Source organism: Colletotrichum siamense (assembly GCF_013390195.1).
Source record: "Colletotrichum siamense strain Cg363 chromosome Unknown KSG_Cg363_contig05, whole genome shotgun sequence".
Classification (NCBI taxonomy): domain Eukaryota; kingdom Fungi; phylum Ascomycota; class Sordariomycetes; order Glomerellales; family Glomerellaceae; genus Colletotrichum; species Colletotrichum siamense.
The window spans coordinates 4,416,197-4,433,173 of NW_023501018.1; the positions used below are offsets into that span (position 1 = coordinate 4,416,197).

Sequence of the window (16,977 nt, forward strand, 5' to 3'; positions counted from 1 at the left end):
ATGAATCATAATGTCTCATAGCATGGCCAGCCTACATTGTGACACACCGTCAGTTCACGTGATGCTCGCAGTACCTCTATTTCCCTCATTTGGGATATGATTTACTGCGGAGAAGCCCTCCTTGACGGACGACAAAGTATTTATGATTGATACAGTTGTTGCGTCGTGAATACACCTTCAAAAATTTCCCTAGCCGAAGCACTGCTCTCTTCATTCCGTATCGCACTTTCAAAATGGCATGGAATCTGCTGGGACGCGGATGGGATCCATCTGGATGGGCTAGCCAATGGCTCCCCCAGGTGTCTCTGGAGTCCAATGCAAGATGCAGCCCGTACGGAATATCGCTCCCTGATCTCACCGGAATCAAGATCATGTCAATCGAAGCTTACGAAGAGCGCAATTACACATACGTTCCGGGTATATTTGGAGCAGGGCTGCCGGGCTCTAAGCCCATTCCAGATCTGAATTTCTGCAACGTCACCGTCACATACACGCACCCCGGGTGGCACGATACCATCAATGTGAACACCTTACTTCCTACCAATGATTGGAACGGCAGATTCACGGGAGTCGGGGGAGGCAATCTTGCTACTGGGGGCGGGGAGGTAGCAGGGTTCTTGATGATGCCAATCATGGCGTCAGGCCATGCAACCGCTACCACCGACGGCGGACACTCGTCCGACGTTCTTGGCCCCGAAGCCAACGATCCTTCATGGGCCCTGACTAGCCCTGGAAATGTCAATTGGCCTCTTCTCATGGACTTCGCCTCGGTTGCACTGCACGAGACGGCAATCATTGGCAAAGCCGTCACCAAAGCGTTCTACGGCACGTCACCAAAACATTCATACTTCTTTGGCGGCTCTACAGGTGGTAGACAAGGTCATATGCTCGCACAAAGGTACCCCCAGGACTACGATGGAATTATTGCTCTGTTCCCAGCCACGAACTGGGTAAAATTCTTCTGGGCTAGCTACTGGCCGAAATTTGTCATGGATAAAATGGGCGTGTACCCCAAACCATGCGAGTTTGAGGCCATCACAGCTGCAGTCATGTCTGCTTGTGATAAGCTAGACGGGGTGGAAGACGGTATCATCTCTCGACTTGATCTCTGCAACTTCGATCCTCACAAAGTTGTGGGCAAAATAGTTGACTGCGACGGTACTGAGGTCGCTGTCTCCTCGGCGGCAGCGGATATCACCCAGGCAACATGGGATGGGCCTCGAAGCTCTACGGGCGAGTTTCAGTGGTACGGGTACGGAAAGGGAACCGACTTGACCCAAGCAATCACCGGACCCATACAAGTCAAATGCAACGAAAACTTCTGTAAGGCTGAGGGCAATCCTGTCTGGGTACGGTACTGGGTCAAGAAAGAACCGTCCTTTGACATCAGCAAAATAACACACCAAGAATGGGACGACCTTGTACACGCCTCCATAAACGAATTCGACTCCATCATTGGCACCTCAGACCCTGATCTATCAGCATTCAAACGAAGGGGCGGCAAAATGATCAACTGGCACGGAACTGTGGACGCTGCGATTCCATTCAATGGGAGTACCGACTACTATGATCGTGTGTTGGCCAGGGACCCGGAGGCTCACGATTATTATCGGTTCTTTGTTGCTCCAGGTGCTGGACACTGCTTCAACTGCGGACCAAGCCCGCCTTTCTCCATGGACCCAATCATTCACTGGGTAGAAGATGGTGTGGCCCCAGGCACGCTACGAGCCTCGGGGGCAAATGGTCTCGGCGTTCACGTGGAGAGAGATATTTGCATGTACCCCGGTATCCAACATTATTTAGGGGGCGATCCAAATGTCGCATCATCTTTCAGATGTGTGTAGGTCATTACTTCATGTATTGGTAACAGCTGGCTCAGAAGATCTACTCTAGATATTGAGACTAGCCAATGGATGGGAAAACATACTTTGTAGCAAACTGTAATGTGCGATGCTCAAGATCCGTTCTAAGACGTCAAACTCTCAAACGATAAACCTTTGACATGCTCATTGGCAAAAACAGGAACCAAGTCGGCGACCATGTACCACCTGGGCTTCTCCATACCCTCGTGGATTTCTCGACCCCCGATTCTTAGCCCTTGAAACTTGACATTCTCTACCTGCCGTTGTTGATCATAGCCCATAATCTGTGAAGGGTTGACAACTTTGGAGTGTTTCATGTTAAGTGAAATGTTCTTGAAGACAACGTCACGAATCCCCCTCCCTGGCGCCGTCGTCCACATCGCGTTTTGCATAACACGGAGATTGAACAACTGACCCTTCGTGATCCGCTCAACTCTGATATTTTCTATGTGGATATCATGAAAGAGATTCTCATCAGCAGCGTTGATGGCGATGCACCCTTGGTACCACAGCTGGTTCTCCTCGTGATCCAAGATATCGATGTTGCTTATGCGAATGTTGCTTGTAGTCTCTGGTTTGGCGGGGTTCCCGTGCGTACCCATATTGATGGCGTGCGCAATGTCTGGCAGTAGCACACAGTTTTGGATCGTAATGTTTTTCGAGTCGCCGTACCAGTCCCATCGATGGGAATAGAGAGCAATGGTGTCGTCTGAGTTCCGCAGGAAACAGTTTTCAATGATGATGTTTGACGAGCAGAAGAAGTCGATTCCATCGCCGTTGCCAGCAAAGGAAAACGACCGGTACCCGTCAACGTGAACACCATCGCATTCTCCGGCCGACAGACTGAAGCCGTTGGCCCCGATTGACGTGACTTTCTCCACCAGGATGTTGTTTGCATTGCTCATGTGAATCGCCCCGCCATTCTCCCTGTGTACGTATCCGCCTTTGGGACCGAGAATGAAGCCATGGCCTCTGACTGCGTCTGCAGGTGATGAATGCCCCTCCAGCGAGATAGATGGTCTTACCTGACGGCACCATCAAGTTGACCCCGTCGGTGATGTTGGAATAAGCAGTCCCTTGATTGATCCCGGGCCCGAAGTACCAGATATCATCGGTATCTTGCGTCGGTGCGTTTGCGTCAATCTCGTTGGTAAGCAAGTGCAACGCCTTCCACTTATCATTGTTGATCTCAAGCATAACATCGCGAGACTCGTTGAGTGTGAATGTGATCTCTCCGTCATAAAGTTGAGTATCGATGCCGAGAGAGACCGGGCGAATAATTGCCTCTTTAACGGGGCAAGCCGTGTATGTTACTTTAATATCGACAGGACCGCTGATATCAAATGAGGCTAAGGCCACTGTATGTCTATTGAAGTTGTTTCGTGTGATGTTGGCGTTGGCGACCTCAATGGCGTATGCTGGCACACGAGTCCAATGCTGCTTCTCAGTGCTGCCAGGCGATGTGGGACGGACTTCTACCACAAACTCGTCGTTAATGGGTACGCCTGACGGGCTGTCATAGACCCTGAAAGCTGAGCGTGAAGCCATTTCCAACTGTTTAGCTGTTGCGAGGAAGGCTGAAAGGATAAGAAAAACTAAGCATTCGAGTTCTTGTGTTTCTGATAGGCGTCGCTTGTTAGAGAAAAGGATTTCGCTTCTGAAGTCAACAGGAACCCATATGTACGATCGAGACGTGTAATCTAATGGCAACTGACGGAGTAAAATGCGGAGCGCCCCGCTCTAGGCCAAGGAGCCATTACGGGATTATTACAGAAGCTGATGAGTGCCGAGGCCAGGCACAGCGTGGGCTGACGGGATCGGGACAATTACCGGAGCATCCCCGAGCGTGCTGCGTATCTTCAACATTTGACAATCCAGACGGGCTGTACAATTCGGGACCAACGGAGGAGTAAAGAAAAATGATTTGATCTGCAGGCAGAAGTCACCGCCGGATATTCTCAAATATTCTGCTTGCGGAATTCGCGACTTCGGAAACATCAGACAAAAGAAACTAACTTGAAAGCAACGCCCTCTTCCGTCCTGAAAGTCTCGTTTGTAAACTATCGAACTACAATTGGGATCAACCTTAGGCCATGTCTTCCTCCTTGCCAACGATCTCATTTCTTCCGGCGAATTCTGCAACACATTAGCTTCGTCATAAACTTCTCCGGAGGCGTTTCACTCACGGTCAACAGTGGTATACTTGAACTTTCTTGCGGGAATCCTGTTTTCGAAGAGAATATCAAGTTCACCAAACGTTCGGTCTTTTGTTTCCGGGAGACGGAAATAACACCACGTGTTGCAAATGAGATTAGTTCCAGCGTAAAACAAACCAGCCTTCGCTCCCCAATTCCATCCTGATATCGATTAGCTGAAGACTCTCGGCTTTCCTTGATGACTGTCTGCCTTACCAATCGGCGAAATCATTCGCGGAGTGAGGGTGTGTTCCACAATACCAGTAACATTGTAGACGAAGCGACCGATCACGATGGTCTTGTAACGGAGTCTCCCAGATGGGGTTTCCGCAACGATAGGGTAGCAGACAGGCCCGACCGTGACCATGTTGACCAGAGTTGAGACAACCAGAATGACGCCAATCGCAATCTGAGCTTTTGCATCCTTCGTGAATCCGAGTCCTCCGATTACAATGTTGCAGAAAAATAGGAATGTCAAACCACTCATGTAGAGCGTTGCACGTCCAATATGAGGAAACAGAAACCAGCATATAATGCCCCCAATAACGTAGCATGCAGACAATGAGATGTTCAGGTTGAGAGACTGGATCTCCGAAAAGCCTGCGGCTTGGAGGAAGGTCACTCCGTAAGCTACAAGAGCATTGCCCCCTAGGATTTGGGCAGCCCAGACGACGCAATTCTCCGGGAGAATCTATGTCAGAATTGTAACTTCGATATTAGGGTGTTTAGTATAAACTCACAATCTCAGTCCGCCACAAATTGGTTCCTTTGAAACACTCAATGAACGAGGCGCCGTGCGTCTCGGCCTCCTCGAGTGCTGTTGTGTGTCTGATGTACGCCAGCGAAGCATCGACTTCAGCTTCGCGTTCCGTGGTGGCTTCTCGAAGACGAACAAGGCTTTCCCGAGCTGTGTCGAATTTGCCACGCCTCACAGCGTTCCATGGAGACTCAGGTGCAAAGTACGCCCCGATGAAAAGGGGGACGGGCCATACCCACTGAAGAAGGAATGGAAGCCGCCAGCCCATGTCGCCGTCGATACTAGCGACGGCTCGGACAACTCCAGCTGAGAGCAAGATACCGGCGCCCCAACACATGCAGACGTAGGCTGTGACATAAGGCCGAAGTACAGTTGGGACGACCTCACAAGCGTATGTTGTACTTAGTGTCTGGGCCCCGAAAATTAGTAATGATCAATGCTAAGACAATATGGTTCAAATACCTGAAAGACACCCCACGAGACGCCGCACATTGCCTCGCCCCAGGCCAGCACCGGCAAGGATGGTGCGAAACACGGAATCGATATCATCACCCCCATCCATGCCATGAAGAACATCATTGTGTGCCTCGCACCAAATCTGTCTTGACACCAGGCATTCACAACCAGCCCTGCGAGTTGCCCAACTAATGCCGAATTCGAAAGTCCGGATTGCCACTCAGGAGGGATGAGCTTCTCGCCGCTTCCCTCATCAAACACACCAAAACGATTCTTGAATTGTGTCTGTCCGTAGAAGGAAGTAATCTGTTTGTCATATGTCAGCCGAGTGGGAAACATCTAGTGCAAAGATCTTGGGGGGTCCCACAATGACAAGATCGTATCCTTCCATAATAAGACTGGTAGACAAGAACAAGGCCCAGAAAACTGCCTTCCTGTACTTGGCTAGAGCCTGACGGACTGTGAGCTTGCGATCGGCGGCATCTCCCTCTTGGGCACGATTAATAAGCTCGACGGTATGTGCATCACTGAGATCGAATTGCTCAAGTTCCTTCGCTGTCGGGACAATTTTTCCAAGAGCCATCATCGACTTTGCAATTATTTGTAAGTCAAGTTTGCTGGAGAAAAGAGGTTGCAGGCGAGAAGGTCAAAAAATAGATGGGAGTTCACGGGCACGAATTGACTCTTATTTCAAAGTTCGACACATACTGATCTACTACCAACGGCTAAAAGCACACTGCATGCAACCACCTTTCACTCACTATGATTCCCTACCCCCACATCAGTAGATCCGGGGTAGCGGATCATCCCTGTTCTTAATTTGAGGGGAAGAATGAAACAGGATACGAGGAGCGCCCTGTCTTTGAGAACTACACGTGGTCAGACCTCCATGCCATGTGAGGCAGCCCAACAGAAGCGGCCCAATGGGATGAATGCCCGCTATCAACTCCACGAGGCAAAGACTACCGATTTCATCAACACACGTAACGACCTTGGCTCGAGAAAGTAGTGGTCGAAAGTGTTTGCTACTGCCCGCAAAAGAAGTAATCACCCACGACCAGTCAGGCCGCAGATCGAACCAAGATTAACAGCACGGATGTGAGATAAAGTAACTTCTGAAAGACGATTGTACATTCAACGTCGCTCCTGAATAATATGTGACGTTGATAGTATTGACTTGGGACCACCATCCAACTCTGTGACCCTACCGACCCCGCATCGGGTGCCATGCCCGTGGCCGCATCGGCCGGACGCCCCGCCCGCCCGGTCATCATGAATTGAAAGTAGCCAGCCAGATGTGTCACCGCGAAAAGCCAGACTCGATGGCCCCCCAAAGTATAAAGCCAACGGATTGCCCACGCCGGCCTTTTCGCAATGGCTAGAGCATCCTTACGTTGAATGCAGATGTTGCATGTGGACAGACTTGTGCTGGGAAGTATTCATCCTGGACTTAGTATCTAGGTCGTGACGGAAAACTCAAAGTGGTAGTGGTGCGGGAGAGGAACTAAAAAGTTCTTTTCCCGTAATCTAATGCAACTTCATTCAATTTAATATGTAAATGTCGCTGGGGCCCTATCTCCACCGAAGCCCACCAATTTTACTCGCCAGTGTGTTTTCCAGTGTGTTTTGGTGTATCTTGAATCGCTAGAGCTCCCTCAGTGCGCTTTGCCCGTCCTTCGCAACTTGGAAAAGGCAGAGTAGGTATCCTCCAACAAGATACGAGGGTCACCGAACTCGATGATGCTTCCCTCGTTCATGACAGCAACCCGATCGAAGCCAATAATTGTTTCCAATCTATGCGCAATAGCAATGATAGTGCATCCCCTGAATTCTTCCTGTAAGACGCGCCATATGAGCTGCTCCGTGTCTAGGTCCAGGCTGTTGTTGGAGAATCGCGTTAGCCTTGGCATCATATTCAAAGAGGATGACCTGTAATCTCTATCTTTAGTACTCACCTGCTGGTAACCTCGTCCAGGACGACGATTCTGCAACGCCTCATTATGGCTCTTGCAAGAGATAGCAGCTGCTTTTGCCCTTGGCTAAGTGCCTCAGGTGCCACATTGCCATCCAAGCCTCCATTGTTCTGAACGTGTTCGAACAGGTTGACCTTGCGGAGGGCTTCTCCAATTGCAGCATCCGATGAGGATTCGTAAGGATCAAGAACCTCGCGGAAAGTTCCGCTAGTGATGAAAGGATCTTGTGGGATAGCGTTGATGCTTGATCGGAGTGTTGACACGGAATAGTCACTAATATCGTTTGCATCAATGATAAGTTTCCCTTCTCTGACATCCAGCAATCGGAAGAGAGACGCAATCAATGACGACTTCCCACTGTAGATGTGTTAACTTGAGGCTGACGTTTTCGAAGGGAAGCCACACGGCGCCACTGACCTTCCACTCCGGCCGCATATGCCAACTTTCTGTCCTGCCTCGATTATCAAGTTGACATTTTTGAGTGCGAGGTTCTCATTACTCAGGCTGACAGATTCGGTCAGCATTCAGAATCAAGGTTACCATGAAGCTTCTACTTACCCATACGACACTGTCAGGTTCTTATACTCAATCTTGCCCGAAACAGGTCCGTGAACGATGGCTCCCTCGGATTTACCGTCATTCTCTCTTGGGGTAGTCTGCTCAAACTCCCTGATCCGTCCAACCGCAGTAATCGACGTCTCCATGAGCGTCCACCCAATCACAACCGATCGCAGCATCTGACTAAGAGACATCAGATTGACCAGAGCAACTGCAGTGAGCCCAAGGCTTGATCGAAGCTTCAGACTAAGGGTCACGAGTAGCGTGACTATGACCACGACCACCATGTTCAACACCAATGAAAGCCATTGCTGAATCATCTGAAGTAGGTAGTTGGGACGCTGAGATGCATCGAGAAGCTGCTGGTTGCGCTCGACGTATTGCTGAGACCATCCAAAAGCTCTGACTGTGGTGATACCCCGTAATGTATCTAGGAAATGTGTGCTACGTAGAAGTCGTGTCAGGGCAGTCCGTCATACCATGTCAAAAATGGAGCGTGGAGGAGTGTCACTTACTACAGAGGGCTTTTGAGTTCAAGATCAAGAGGCCGAAGTTGCTGCGATGTTCGAACATAGAACCGTTGAATACCGTAAAAGACCAACACCAGGAACGGGTATGAAATCATCAGCCACGGACTTGCGGTGGCGACCAAAGCGACTTGGGCTAAGGCGATGAATGCTGTTGCTACCGTGTTGAGCAGAGCAGCCGGCAGTTCGCCATCGACCGACTGAAGATCCTGAGAGAATCGATTGATGATGGTCCCTGAGTCTTTGGTGCTGAGGTAAGAAAATGATGCTGACATGACCGTTGACAGAAGGCTGTTGTGCAGGTTCTTTCCCGACCTAGACACTACCGTAGTCAGGCAATGGCGAGTGAAGAGAAACCAACAGATAAGGCAAGTGGTCTGCAGTAAGGCGTAGATGCTAAGATAGAACCCGTTTCGGGCTGCAGGATCCGCAGTCCACCAATTCACCCAAACAGAGGGAAAAGTGTATAGTGTACCAAAGACTCCCCCGAGGATTATCAGCAACGCCGTGTTCGGGCTTCCCACAGCTCGAGCGAAGTAGCCGTAAGTTGTCCGATCACTGGGTATCTTGGAAACTTGTTTCTGTGGAGCTGCACTCGCCGCAGTTTGATCTGTTTGGGTGTGTACGGTATCGGGAGAATCGGTAATCTCCGAGATACGGTCTACTTTTCGTTGTCCCTCGGTGTGATGATTGGACTCCGCTCTGCTGGCAGGGTGGGTGGAAACAGGAGGCCTGCCAGGTGCAAGTTCCACCACCAAGTCCGCAGCAAGACACAGATCCTGATCAGAGCAAGCCAAGATCACCGTCGTCTCTAGGTGGCGTAGCAGCCCTTCAGAACTTAAAAGTCGCTCGTAGATACAGGCCTTGGTCACGTTATCCATTCCGCTGAAGACATCGTCCAGTATGATGAGGGGTTTTCGCGCGTATACAGCTCGAGCGATTGCCACACGCTGTTTCTGCCCTGTACTCAGTGCATCTCCATTATTCCCAACGAGGGTGCGGTCCCCACAGGAAAGCCTTTCGAAGTCAGTCTCCAGATCCACTGCCCTGATAACCGTCTTATACCAGGCTTCGTCAACGACACTTCTTCCGATGATGTTTTCGTGGATGGTCGTGTTGGTCAAGTATGGCGTTTGATCACAGAATCCAATGCCCGGCCCAGATGACATCTTGACGATGCCGTCAACGCAAGGTACCTCACCAATAAACGCCTTGCAAAGTGTCGATTTACCACTGGCAACTGGTCCGGTAATTACTGTCAGCTGAGACTTAGGTATGCTGATGTTGACGTTGTGAAGATCCCATTGATTTTCGCTCCAACCGAAAGCGCCGTCATAGATCGTCAGAAAGTCTCTCGCAGTCAGGTGTCTCTCAGCGATGTCCGCTCTAGTTGTGGACTTTTCTGCCTCCGAATTATCGTCTTGGGGGCTACCGTACTCCCACATGACATCCGAAGTCTGCTCCCTGGTGTCATCATGTGAAGGGGAGTGGAGAAAGTCATTGATACGTTGAAGACAGTTTGCAGCCCCAGCAAACATCGGAACGTACTGGAAAAGACTTGAAAGTGGCTGAGTCAAAATGACTATCAACGAAAGAGACGTAAAGGCTTTGGCAAGGTCAAAGGTGTTGCCGCCACTTCCGCTCTGAGAAGCTGAGAGATAGATGGCGAAGCACACAACTGGGACGATGAAGATGGGTGCAAAAGCTACCAAATGAGTTAACAGAGTGGATCTCAGCCTAGATCATCATTAGCTTACCAATGCAGAAAGAAAAGACCATCATCATCCTGAATCCGTTGGCAAATTGTAGTTCTCTGACGCGAAGTGCATTCAGTGCTTGATCAGACTGTTTTCCCAATCCCAGCATTCTGATGCTCTTGATCTGCGAAAGCAAAGAGACCGTGCGGTCTGCAATCGTCTTAGACATCATTCAGAAGTCCTTACTTGACAATATTATGAGAACTTACTGATCCGCGTTTGGAGAGCATCCATCCACCGATTCTGACGAGGCATTGTGAACTTGTTGACGCATAAAGTGACCAGAAAACATGCTAGAGAAGTCAGTAGGGGTTCTCACAAAGTCCTTCAAGCCTTCCGCTTGCTTACCAATGGCAATCGCAACAGGAGCAATCGAGCCCATGTGGAGTTCCCGTTGCAAGAGCCAAACAGCTATGGCAACTTCAACTAAGTTCGCCCAGGCTTCATGAAAGACCCGTAGTCCCTGGGTGACCCTCTCCACATCCGTACTCATCAATGTGACTGCAGCATTCTCGGCTTGTGCAGAAGTCACTGTGGTAAGCTTCCTGTAGACAGCACCAACAAGAAGACCACGAATCTTAGTTAGGTTTCGAAGGTGCAGCTGCCAGTAGATGCTTCCAGAAACGGCAATGCCCAAGTAGACCAGAACAGTTCCCAGTATCATGAAGTTGTCTTGCCCATATGCTACATCTTCGGCTCTTGTATCTTGCAAACATTTCAATATGGCCTTGATAAGCAATGGTTGACTGAGGTTGAAGCCAATAAGGCATAGCCGAGGCGCTACAGGGTAGAATGACGACCACCCTAACGCCTCTATGACGTTCCGGAAGGTGCCCCAAATACTGGGATGATCCGGCAGTCTTAATTCGAGCTTTCGAGACGACAGGTCTGTGGTCAGGGGATATAAGTCTTCAATGGAAAGACCACGGCGATATCCCCTCAAGAGAAGGCGATTAAGCCAGCAACAGCATCCTCGATTCCACAATCCGCTCCATTCCTCGGGGTTGTGAAATGATTTTCCACACGTACTGAAACGTCGCTTTTCGAAAGACTCAAGGCATAATATCAGTACCTTCATACAGACACATGCAAGAGAAATCCCTAGGATTGATGCCTCATGCTTGGTTACCCAAAGAGTCCGTAGCTGGACGATGTCAAAGATCATTGAAATGGTGAAGTACAATAAAAGTATCGCTGATGGCTGTCGGGACCGGGTATGTTCGAGCCAGGATAGTGGGAGGAAAAGGCATGCGTCAAGGACCGCAGCCGCTGCAGCGGCCACCGCAAGCTGGCTCTTTTCAAAGCGGACCCATAGTATCAGAGAAGCCAGTTGAAGGCACGTGTAAGCAGCGATGGCGCTCTGAACTCAATTGCGGTGATTAGCAAATATCCACCCGAAAATCTGCAATGGATATCTATACTCACCAATTTTGAAACCTCTAAGACCCGCCCTTGAATCCTTCGCGGCCTTGTGTACAGAGAACATAACCGGTAGACTGCTAAGATAAGCACTACAGATGCTGGAAGCACTGACAGAATACTCCTTTCGAATTGTAGCGTAAAGTCGAAGATCCTACTTTCCCCTCCCTCAAAAGGGTTGAGGATCTCCATTATAGGAGAGCACAGAACAAAGAGGATATGCTCGTGGGTGGTACGAAAGTGATTGATCTGCGGTGCAAATGCACTTATCAGAAGAAGGTAAGATGTTGGTCCCGGATTTTGTCGGGTGTTGCCTGAGCTTTTGATTGCCAGGAAAGTTCTACGACAAACCCGTCAGTGGTAAGGAGATTGGTTAACACTATTACTGGGTCATCCGTCATATTTAACCACCTGATGTTGGCCCAGAATCCGTTGGCCCTGTCGGCCAAGTTGTTGGTTTGATATGCATTTAAGGACCTGCCTATTAGGGATGTACCTGAGTTGGAACTTAAGTTGAGCACAATTCCGACCCTCTGCGAAGAGAAAATGCCCTCTGACACGGAAAGAAACTGGGATGGTCTTACGTGGGATCTCAATTACGCAAAAGGAAATATATGACGATCGAGTACTTATGTGAAATCCAGGTCCTCGCCTCCACTAAAGACCGTCGCCTAGAGCAGCTTGAGAACTCATAATGCCGGTGTGGGGGATGGCAGCTGTAGCCTCCCAAGTCACGTTTTGTTGTTGGGTACTCGCGCCCGTCAATGAGCGCGCCGCCCCCTATTTATTTACCCGAGTGGCACAGATTTCAGTCCTCACTATCTTCGAATCAAAATATCTCGAATATTTCGCTAATGTCGCTCTGGCTAGCTAATTATGGAAGGTGCCGATTCCACGGACTTGGCAGTATAGGTCCCTGTTTATTTTCCCTCTGAATGTGTTCCAGTCAACATTACGCGACGTCACTTGGTATGTTTCCTCAAGCGTGGAATGTGTTATGTACAAGGCATTCTTAGCCGAAGTCATGAAGGCTACGAAGACGGGCTATGGTCGTTGTTGCTAAGTCGCACGAAGCTCTGGACAGGTTTTTTGATACGCAGACCGATCCGAAGTCCTGGAAAAAAAGAAAACTTGTTTCCGTTCACGGATAAGGACATGGAGTGTTTCAGTAGGAAAGAACTAGAGCCTGTCAAAGTTCAAGCTGAGCCGGTAGATCTGATCCTTTAGAATTCCCGCGTCACACACTTTGGCGTTGATCCGACCAAGAAAAGTGACACTATTCGGACGATCATCTATGCCACCTACACCCCGCGAAACCTCACTACCAAGGCAGCCCTCGCCGAGAAGAAGCGTGTCTTTGAGGCATATGAATACACAACGCACTCACAGCACGGCAACTCGGAGAACATCGCCCTCGGAGAATTGGCTGCTCGGCTGCCTGACGGCAGTCTGGACCCTCGGAATCCTACAGAGCCATGGGAGAAGGCAGAGCAGACCGATTGACTGTTGCAGCTTGCTGGAGTAAAGCTTTCCTGAATGGCCTGCTCTTGACGCAATATGGAGACAGGCATTCTTACACGTTCTCTTTCCTGTCTCTTCAAGGGAATGCTTCTTGGATTCTGAAGAACGCGTCAGCCCACGATGAGCGTTCACAAATTAAATGTCGTTTGGAGAAAAGGCATTATTAGTTTAGGGTGCTTTTCTCAGATATCTGCCGCTCTTTGTACGTTCTGCAGAATAGTCATTCACTAACTCTAATCCGAAGTATATGTTGTCACGAGTTCAGAACTTTGCGAGAATGATTGAGCCCAGTTCTGCAATAAAGCTACACACATACGTACAATATCGGCATTTTCCAATACTATCCTTCTTCACTTCGACCCATCATATTTTCGTATAGCATGTTACCTCCTGCGGGCACTCTTTTGACTGCCGTATGATTCTGACGCTACAGGTTTACCATCGCTCACGCCTTGCTATTTGTACTCGGGAGTTACCAAATATCGAGACTTCTCCTCAAATTTAATCAAGCCACATGGATTTTTACTTATTTCACGCTTCACTGCTTAACATAGTTCATATTCAATTTATCAAATGCACGAAATACCGCAGTCTATGATTTTAATTTCCAGTCCAGCAAATGGCGGACGGTGGCACCGCATCACTGAGAAACGCCCCCCACGCGCCACAACGTTACTCTTTACCAGCACCTTGAAGGTCCAAGGAGGGTCGTGTCCATATCCAGCCCTCCCGATTGTGACAAATTCTCTGATTCATGATTCTTTCCCGTCAAGTTCGTAATCAGTTCTAGTTCGCACCTGCGTTTGTCCATCTCTCTCTCTCTCTCTCTCTCTCTCTCTCTCTCTCTCTCTCTGAGCGTCATGCGTATCATTCATCTGCTAGTCTGCCTCGTGGCTTTAGGGCTAACCGATGCTCGCAAATGCAACGGCCACGAACATCTCTGCAATAGGAAATACTCGAACGTCACTTTCGTCGGTTCGCACAACGCTAACTTCGTCGGCGAAAGAATAACTCACAATCAGAATGTCCCTATCACTCGACAGCTTGACATTGGCGTCCGATTTTTGACTATTCAAACACACTGGAAGGACGACGAGATCAGAATGTGCCACTCCAAGTGTTGGCTTCTTGATGTGGGAAAGTTGGAGGACTTCTTGTTAGAGGTCAGCCGCTGGATGAAGAACCACCCTAACGAGGTGGTGACCCTACTGTTGACGAATCCGACTTCCATCCGCGGGAGAGACTTTGCCGCAGCCTTTCGGAAGGCCGGAGTGGATAAGATTGCTTTCACGCCAAACAAGAAACTTGCCGTCGATTCGTGGCCCACGCTCGGTCAACTAATTGACAATAAGAAAAGGCTTGTTGTCTTTATGGGTACTACTCGCCTAGCTCCAACATAATATTGCAGTATGTGTTTTTAAAGTGATTAGCATGCTAACTTGAGTAGATTACCCCGAAAGGCCTACTCGCGAGAAGTGGATTATGGACTGGTTCAGCTACTCCTGGGAGACACCATATGGCGAACTGGACAACAACTTCCCTCACTGCAAGCGTGACCGGCCACAACAGCACATCGATGAATCAAAATATATGTACCTGATCAACCATGTCTGGAACAAGAAGCTGGGTACGGAGTTCGAGGGAGAATCTATCAAGATTCCCACCAGACTCGCGGCAAACACCACCAACTCGATGGACTCAATCAGTCGACAGGTCAAGCTTTGCAAGGCGAAGTGGGGAAAGATACCCAATGTCATTCTGGTAAGTTAAGCTTCACTGGCCGTTGATGAAATCCTCTTCGTCACGGAAACTTGGGCCGAATGTGCAAGTGCTAATGTTCTATTACAAAGCTCGATTTCATTGACGTGGGCGACGCCATCAAGGCACAAGATCATTTTAACTCTTGATTGGGACGTCCCATGTTGTTGTATGGCATTCTATTTCTGTAGCAGTTCAATGTCGTTCATCAAGCAATATCCTTGGATCGTCTTACTATCCCGGGGATGCTCGCCAAGTTACACCCTCCTTGGCTGAACATTTGACTCGCTAATTGCCCTACCAACATGTTGGCTTGACGCAGAATCCATCCACATCAACCCACCTCACAATGTGCACGACCCCAATATACAATAGCAACTCTAGATGTGCCGTCCCAACTGACCTCCAGCTTCTCACGATCAATTCTTGCGCATGGGCGACGAACCATGTCGCAAATGATGCGCAAATAACAGAAAACCATACTTTCCAAACTCGCGAGAAGTACCAGCAAGGACCCATGTATATCTCGACAGTTACCCATGCTGCTATTCCCAGTCCCCAGACCACGGCTCTCCCAACGTTCAGGCGCCATCTGTTCATTTGATGTAAACTCATTCCCGTTCGTGCGTGAATTACTACAAGGCTGGTCCAGCTTTCCAGTATGTCTTTGATGTCATCGCGAGTACGAGGCGGCCAGAAGCGGTGGATATTGTATTGTGGGTCGCAATATCCGTCAGGGGAGATGGTGGCCATCCCAACGGATAGGGCAGTTGGGTAAATGGCGAAGGCGACAAGAGCCAGCCATTTTGTGACAGCTTCATCATCATGTATTTTCCTGGCAAGAGAGTTGCGCGGTGAAAGATGTACAGCAGACCGGAGGCCTTCGGCAACAAGATGCTGCCCACCCCATGCGCTGAGGCAAAACCTGGAGATGATGGTAATGACTTCCCTTGACGTTGAAAACCACGGCCGCCACATTTTGAAGGTTCTCATGAATTTCTCTCTTGCTTTGCATTCGAGCTGTATTTTTTCCGGGGGGACTGACCCCGGGGGCCCGGAACAGTCGCAGAGGAGCGTCCAGGTGATCACGCCTCCAGCAAGGATTGCCAGGGAGATCGATCCCCACAGCACAACTCTCGTAGCATTGTGGAATCTGACACGAGGAAATGGCATGTTTGAAGTCTGTCGCTGGCAGCGTCTTAAGCTTGTGTATGCGGCGTGAACTGTCGGTTAAAGGGAGAGAGAAGCACGTCAGGTCGCCCTAGGCCGGCGGGTCCGCAGCTCCGCAACGGCGCACCGGTTGAGACAACAGTGTCAAGGTTGCGACGGATGTTAAGTCGGCCGGTTCTCGAAGTCGATGGGGTGGCGATTTTGCAATCCTAAATTGAGGAACTCTTCAGTCGTGCGTACAAATGGAAGGGCAAGTTTTGTGGTGTGTTCTCCGTCTCCTGAACCTGGATATGACGACACTTTAACCGACGTGCATTTCAGCCCTGGAATGGTTGGCTGCGCCTACCATGCATGTAAGCCGGCTCAATTTCACTGTTCGTCGGAGCATGGGCCCCGAGTACCTTTATCTCAGGTTGCACTCATTCTCAAATACAAGTCCAAACTGTGAGAAATCCAATATTTGCTTTTATATAGAACAGACACGCGGTTGAACAGACTTTTCCTGAGCTGCGTTGACAATGGCTGTACTGGTATCAACCAGACCCCTGCGTCCCTCGCAAACATTTGCCCGGCTTTTGCGCACAATCTATTGCTCTCCACGGATCCGGTCAGCACGCAATACAACACTCTTTGTGTGTCCGAAAATGACAACGCCCGAGCAGAACTCCGTCCCGTGCTGACAGTCGACCAGGGCCCTATAAGACTATCGAAATTGTAGGTTGGTTCAATGCAACGACAGAATCCGAACCGACCTAAGACAGCGCGGGGACAAGCATCCAGGGCCCTGCTGCCCGCCTTCAGTGATCCGTTGTCCGGGGTTCGCTCACCTGGGCATGCAGCTGTAGCACACGAGGAAATCATCGCAGGACGACTGCCCATGTCATTCTCGCCATCATCGTGCATCACGAACGGTCTTATTTAATGCCAGTCACCCGCCGTTGTATCCTACGATGTTTTCTCCTCAGCGCTTCTCGCTTTTGTCCGCTACGAAGAGCGCGCCTCCGTCGGCGAAGCGATCATCAAG

At 49.7% G+C, this 16,977-nt stretch overlaps 5 protein-coding genes across 5 annotated transcripts; 2 read left to right on the forward strand and 3 right to left on the reverse strand.

Moving 5' to 3' along the window:
* Window positions 1-233: 233 nt before the first annotated feature.
* On the forward strand, window positions 234-1,844 carry CGCS363_v008739 (putative feruloyl esterase; the record flags this gene model as incomplete). The annotated part of the gene is made up of 1 exon (XM_036640588.1): window positions 234-1,844. The coding sequence occupies one exon, from the start codon at window positions 234-236 to the stop codon at window positions 1,842-1,844; it is 1,611 nt and encodes a 536-aa protein (XP_036494416.1).
* A 122-nt stretch (window positions 1,845-1,966) lies between these two features.
* Window positions 1,967-3,410, reverse strand: PGLR2-1 (Polygalacturonase; the record flags this gene model as incomplete). Its single annotated transcript, XM_036640589.1, has 2 exons — window positions 1,967-2,838; window positions 2,888-3,410. The coding sequence occupies 2 exons, from the start codon at window positions 3,408-3,410 to the stop codon at window positions 1,967-1,969; spliced, it is 1,395 nt and encodes a 464-aa protein (XP_036494170.1).
* A 538-nt stretch (window positions 3,411-3,948) lies between these two features.
* CGCS363_v008741 (Maltose permease MAL31) lies at window positions 3,949-5,853 on the reverse strand (the record flags this gene model as incomplete). Its single annotated transcript, XM_036640590.1, has 6 exons — window positions 3,949-3,998; window positions 4,049-4,219; window positions 4,274-4,748; window positions 4,798-5,223; window positions 5,277-5,576; window positions 5,638-5,853. 6 exons carry the CDS (start codon window positions 5,851-5,853, stop codon window positions 3,949-3,951), a joined length of 1,638 nt encoding a protein of 545 aa, XP_036494169.1.
* Window positions 5,854-6,925: 1,072 nt separating this feature from the next.
* On the reverse strand, window positions 6,926-11,696 carry atnG-9 (ABC transporter atnG; the record flags this gene model as incomplete). The annotated part of the gene is made up of 10 exons (XM_036640591.1): window positions 6,926-7,148; window positions 7,226-7,600; window positions 7,661-7,747; window positions 7,802-8,245; window positions 8,317-10,033; window positions 10,086-10,235; window positions 10,295-10,378; window positions 10,434-10,831; window positions 11,312-11,445; window positions 11,511-11,696. The coding sequence occupies 10 exons, from the start codon at window positions 11,694-11,696 to the stop codon at window positions 6,926-6,928; spliced, it is 3,798 nt and encodes a 1,265-aa protein (XP_036494910.1).
* A 2,189-nt stretch (window positions 11,697-13,885) lies between these two features.
* CGCS363_v008743 (PI-PLC X domain-containing protein 1) lies at window positions 13,886-14,932 on the forward strand (the record flags this gene model as incomplete). The annotated part of the gene is made up of 3 exons (XM_036640592.1): window positions 13,886-14,399; window positions 14,473-14,786; window positions 14,876-14,932. The coding sequence occupies 3 exons, from the start codon at window positions 13,886-13,888 to the stop codon at window positions 14,930-14,932; spliced, it is 885 nt and encodes a 294-aa protein (XP_036494171.1).
* Window positions 14,933-16,977: the final 2,045 nt, after the last annotated feature.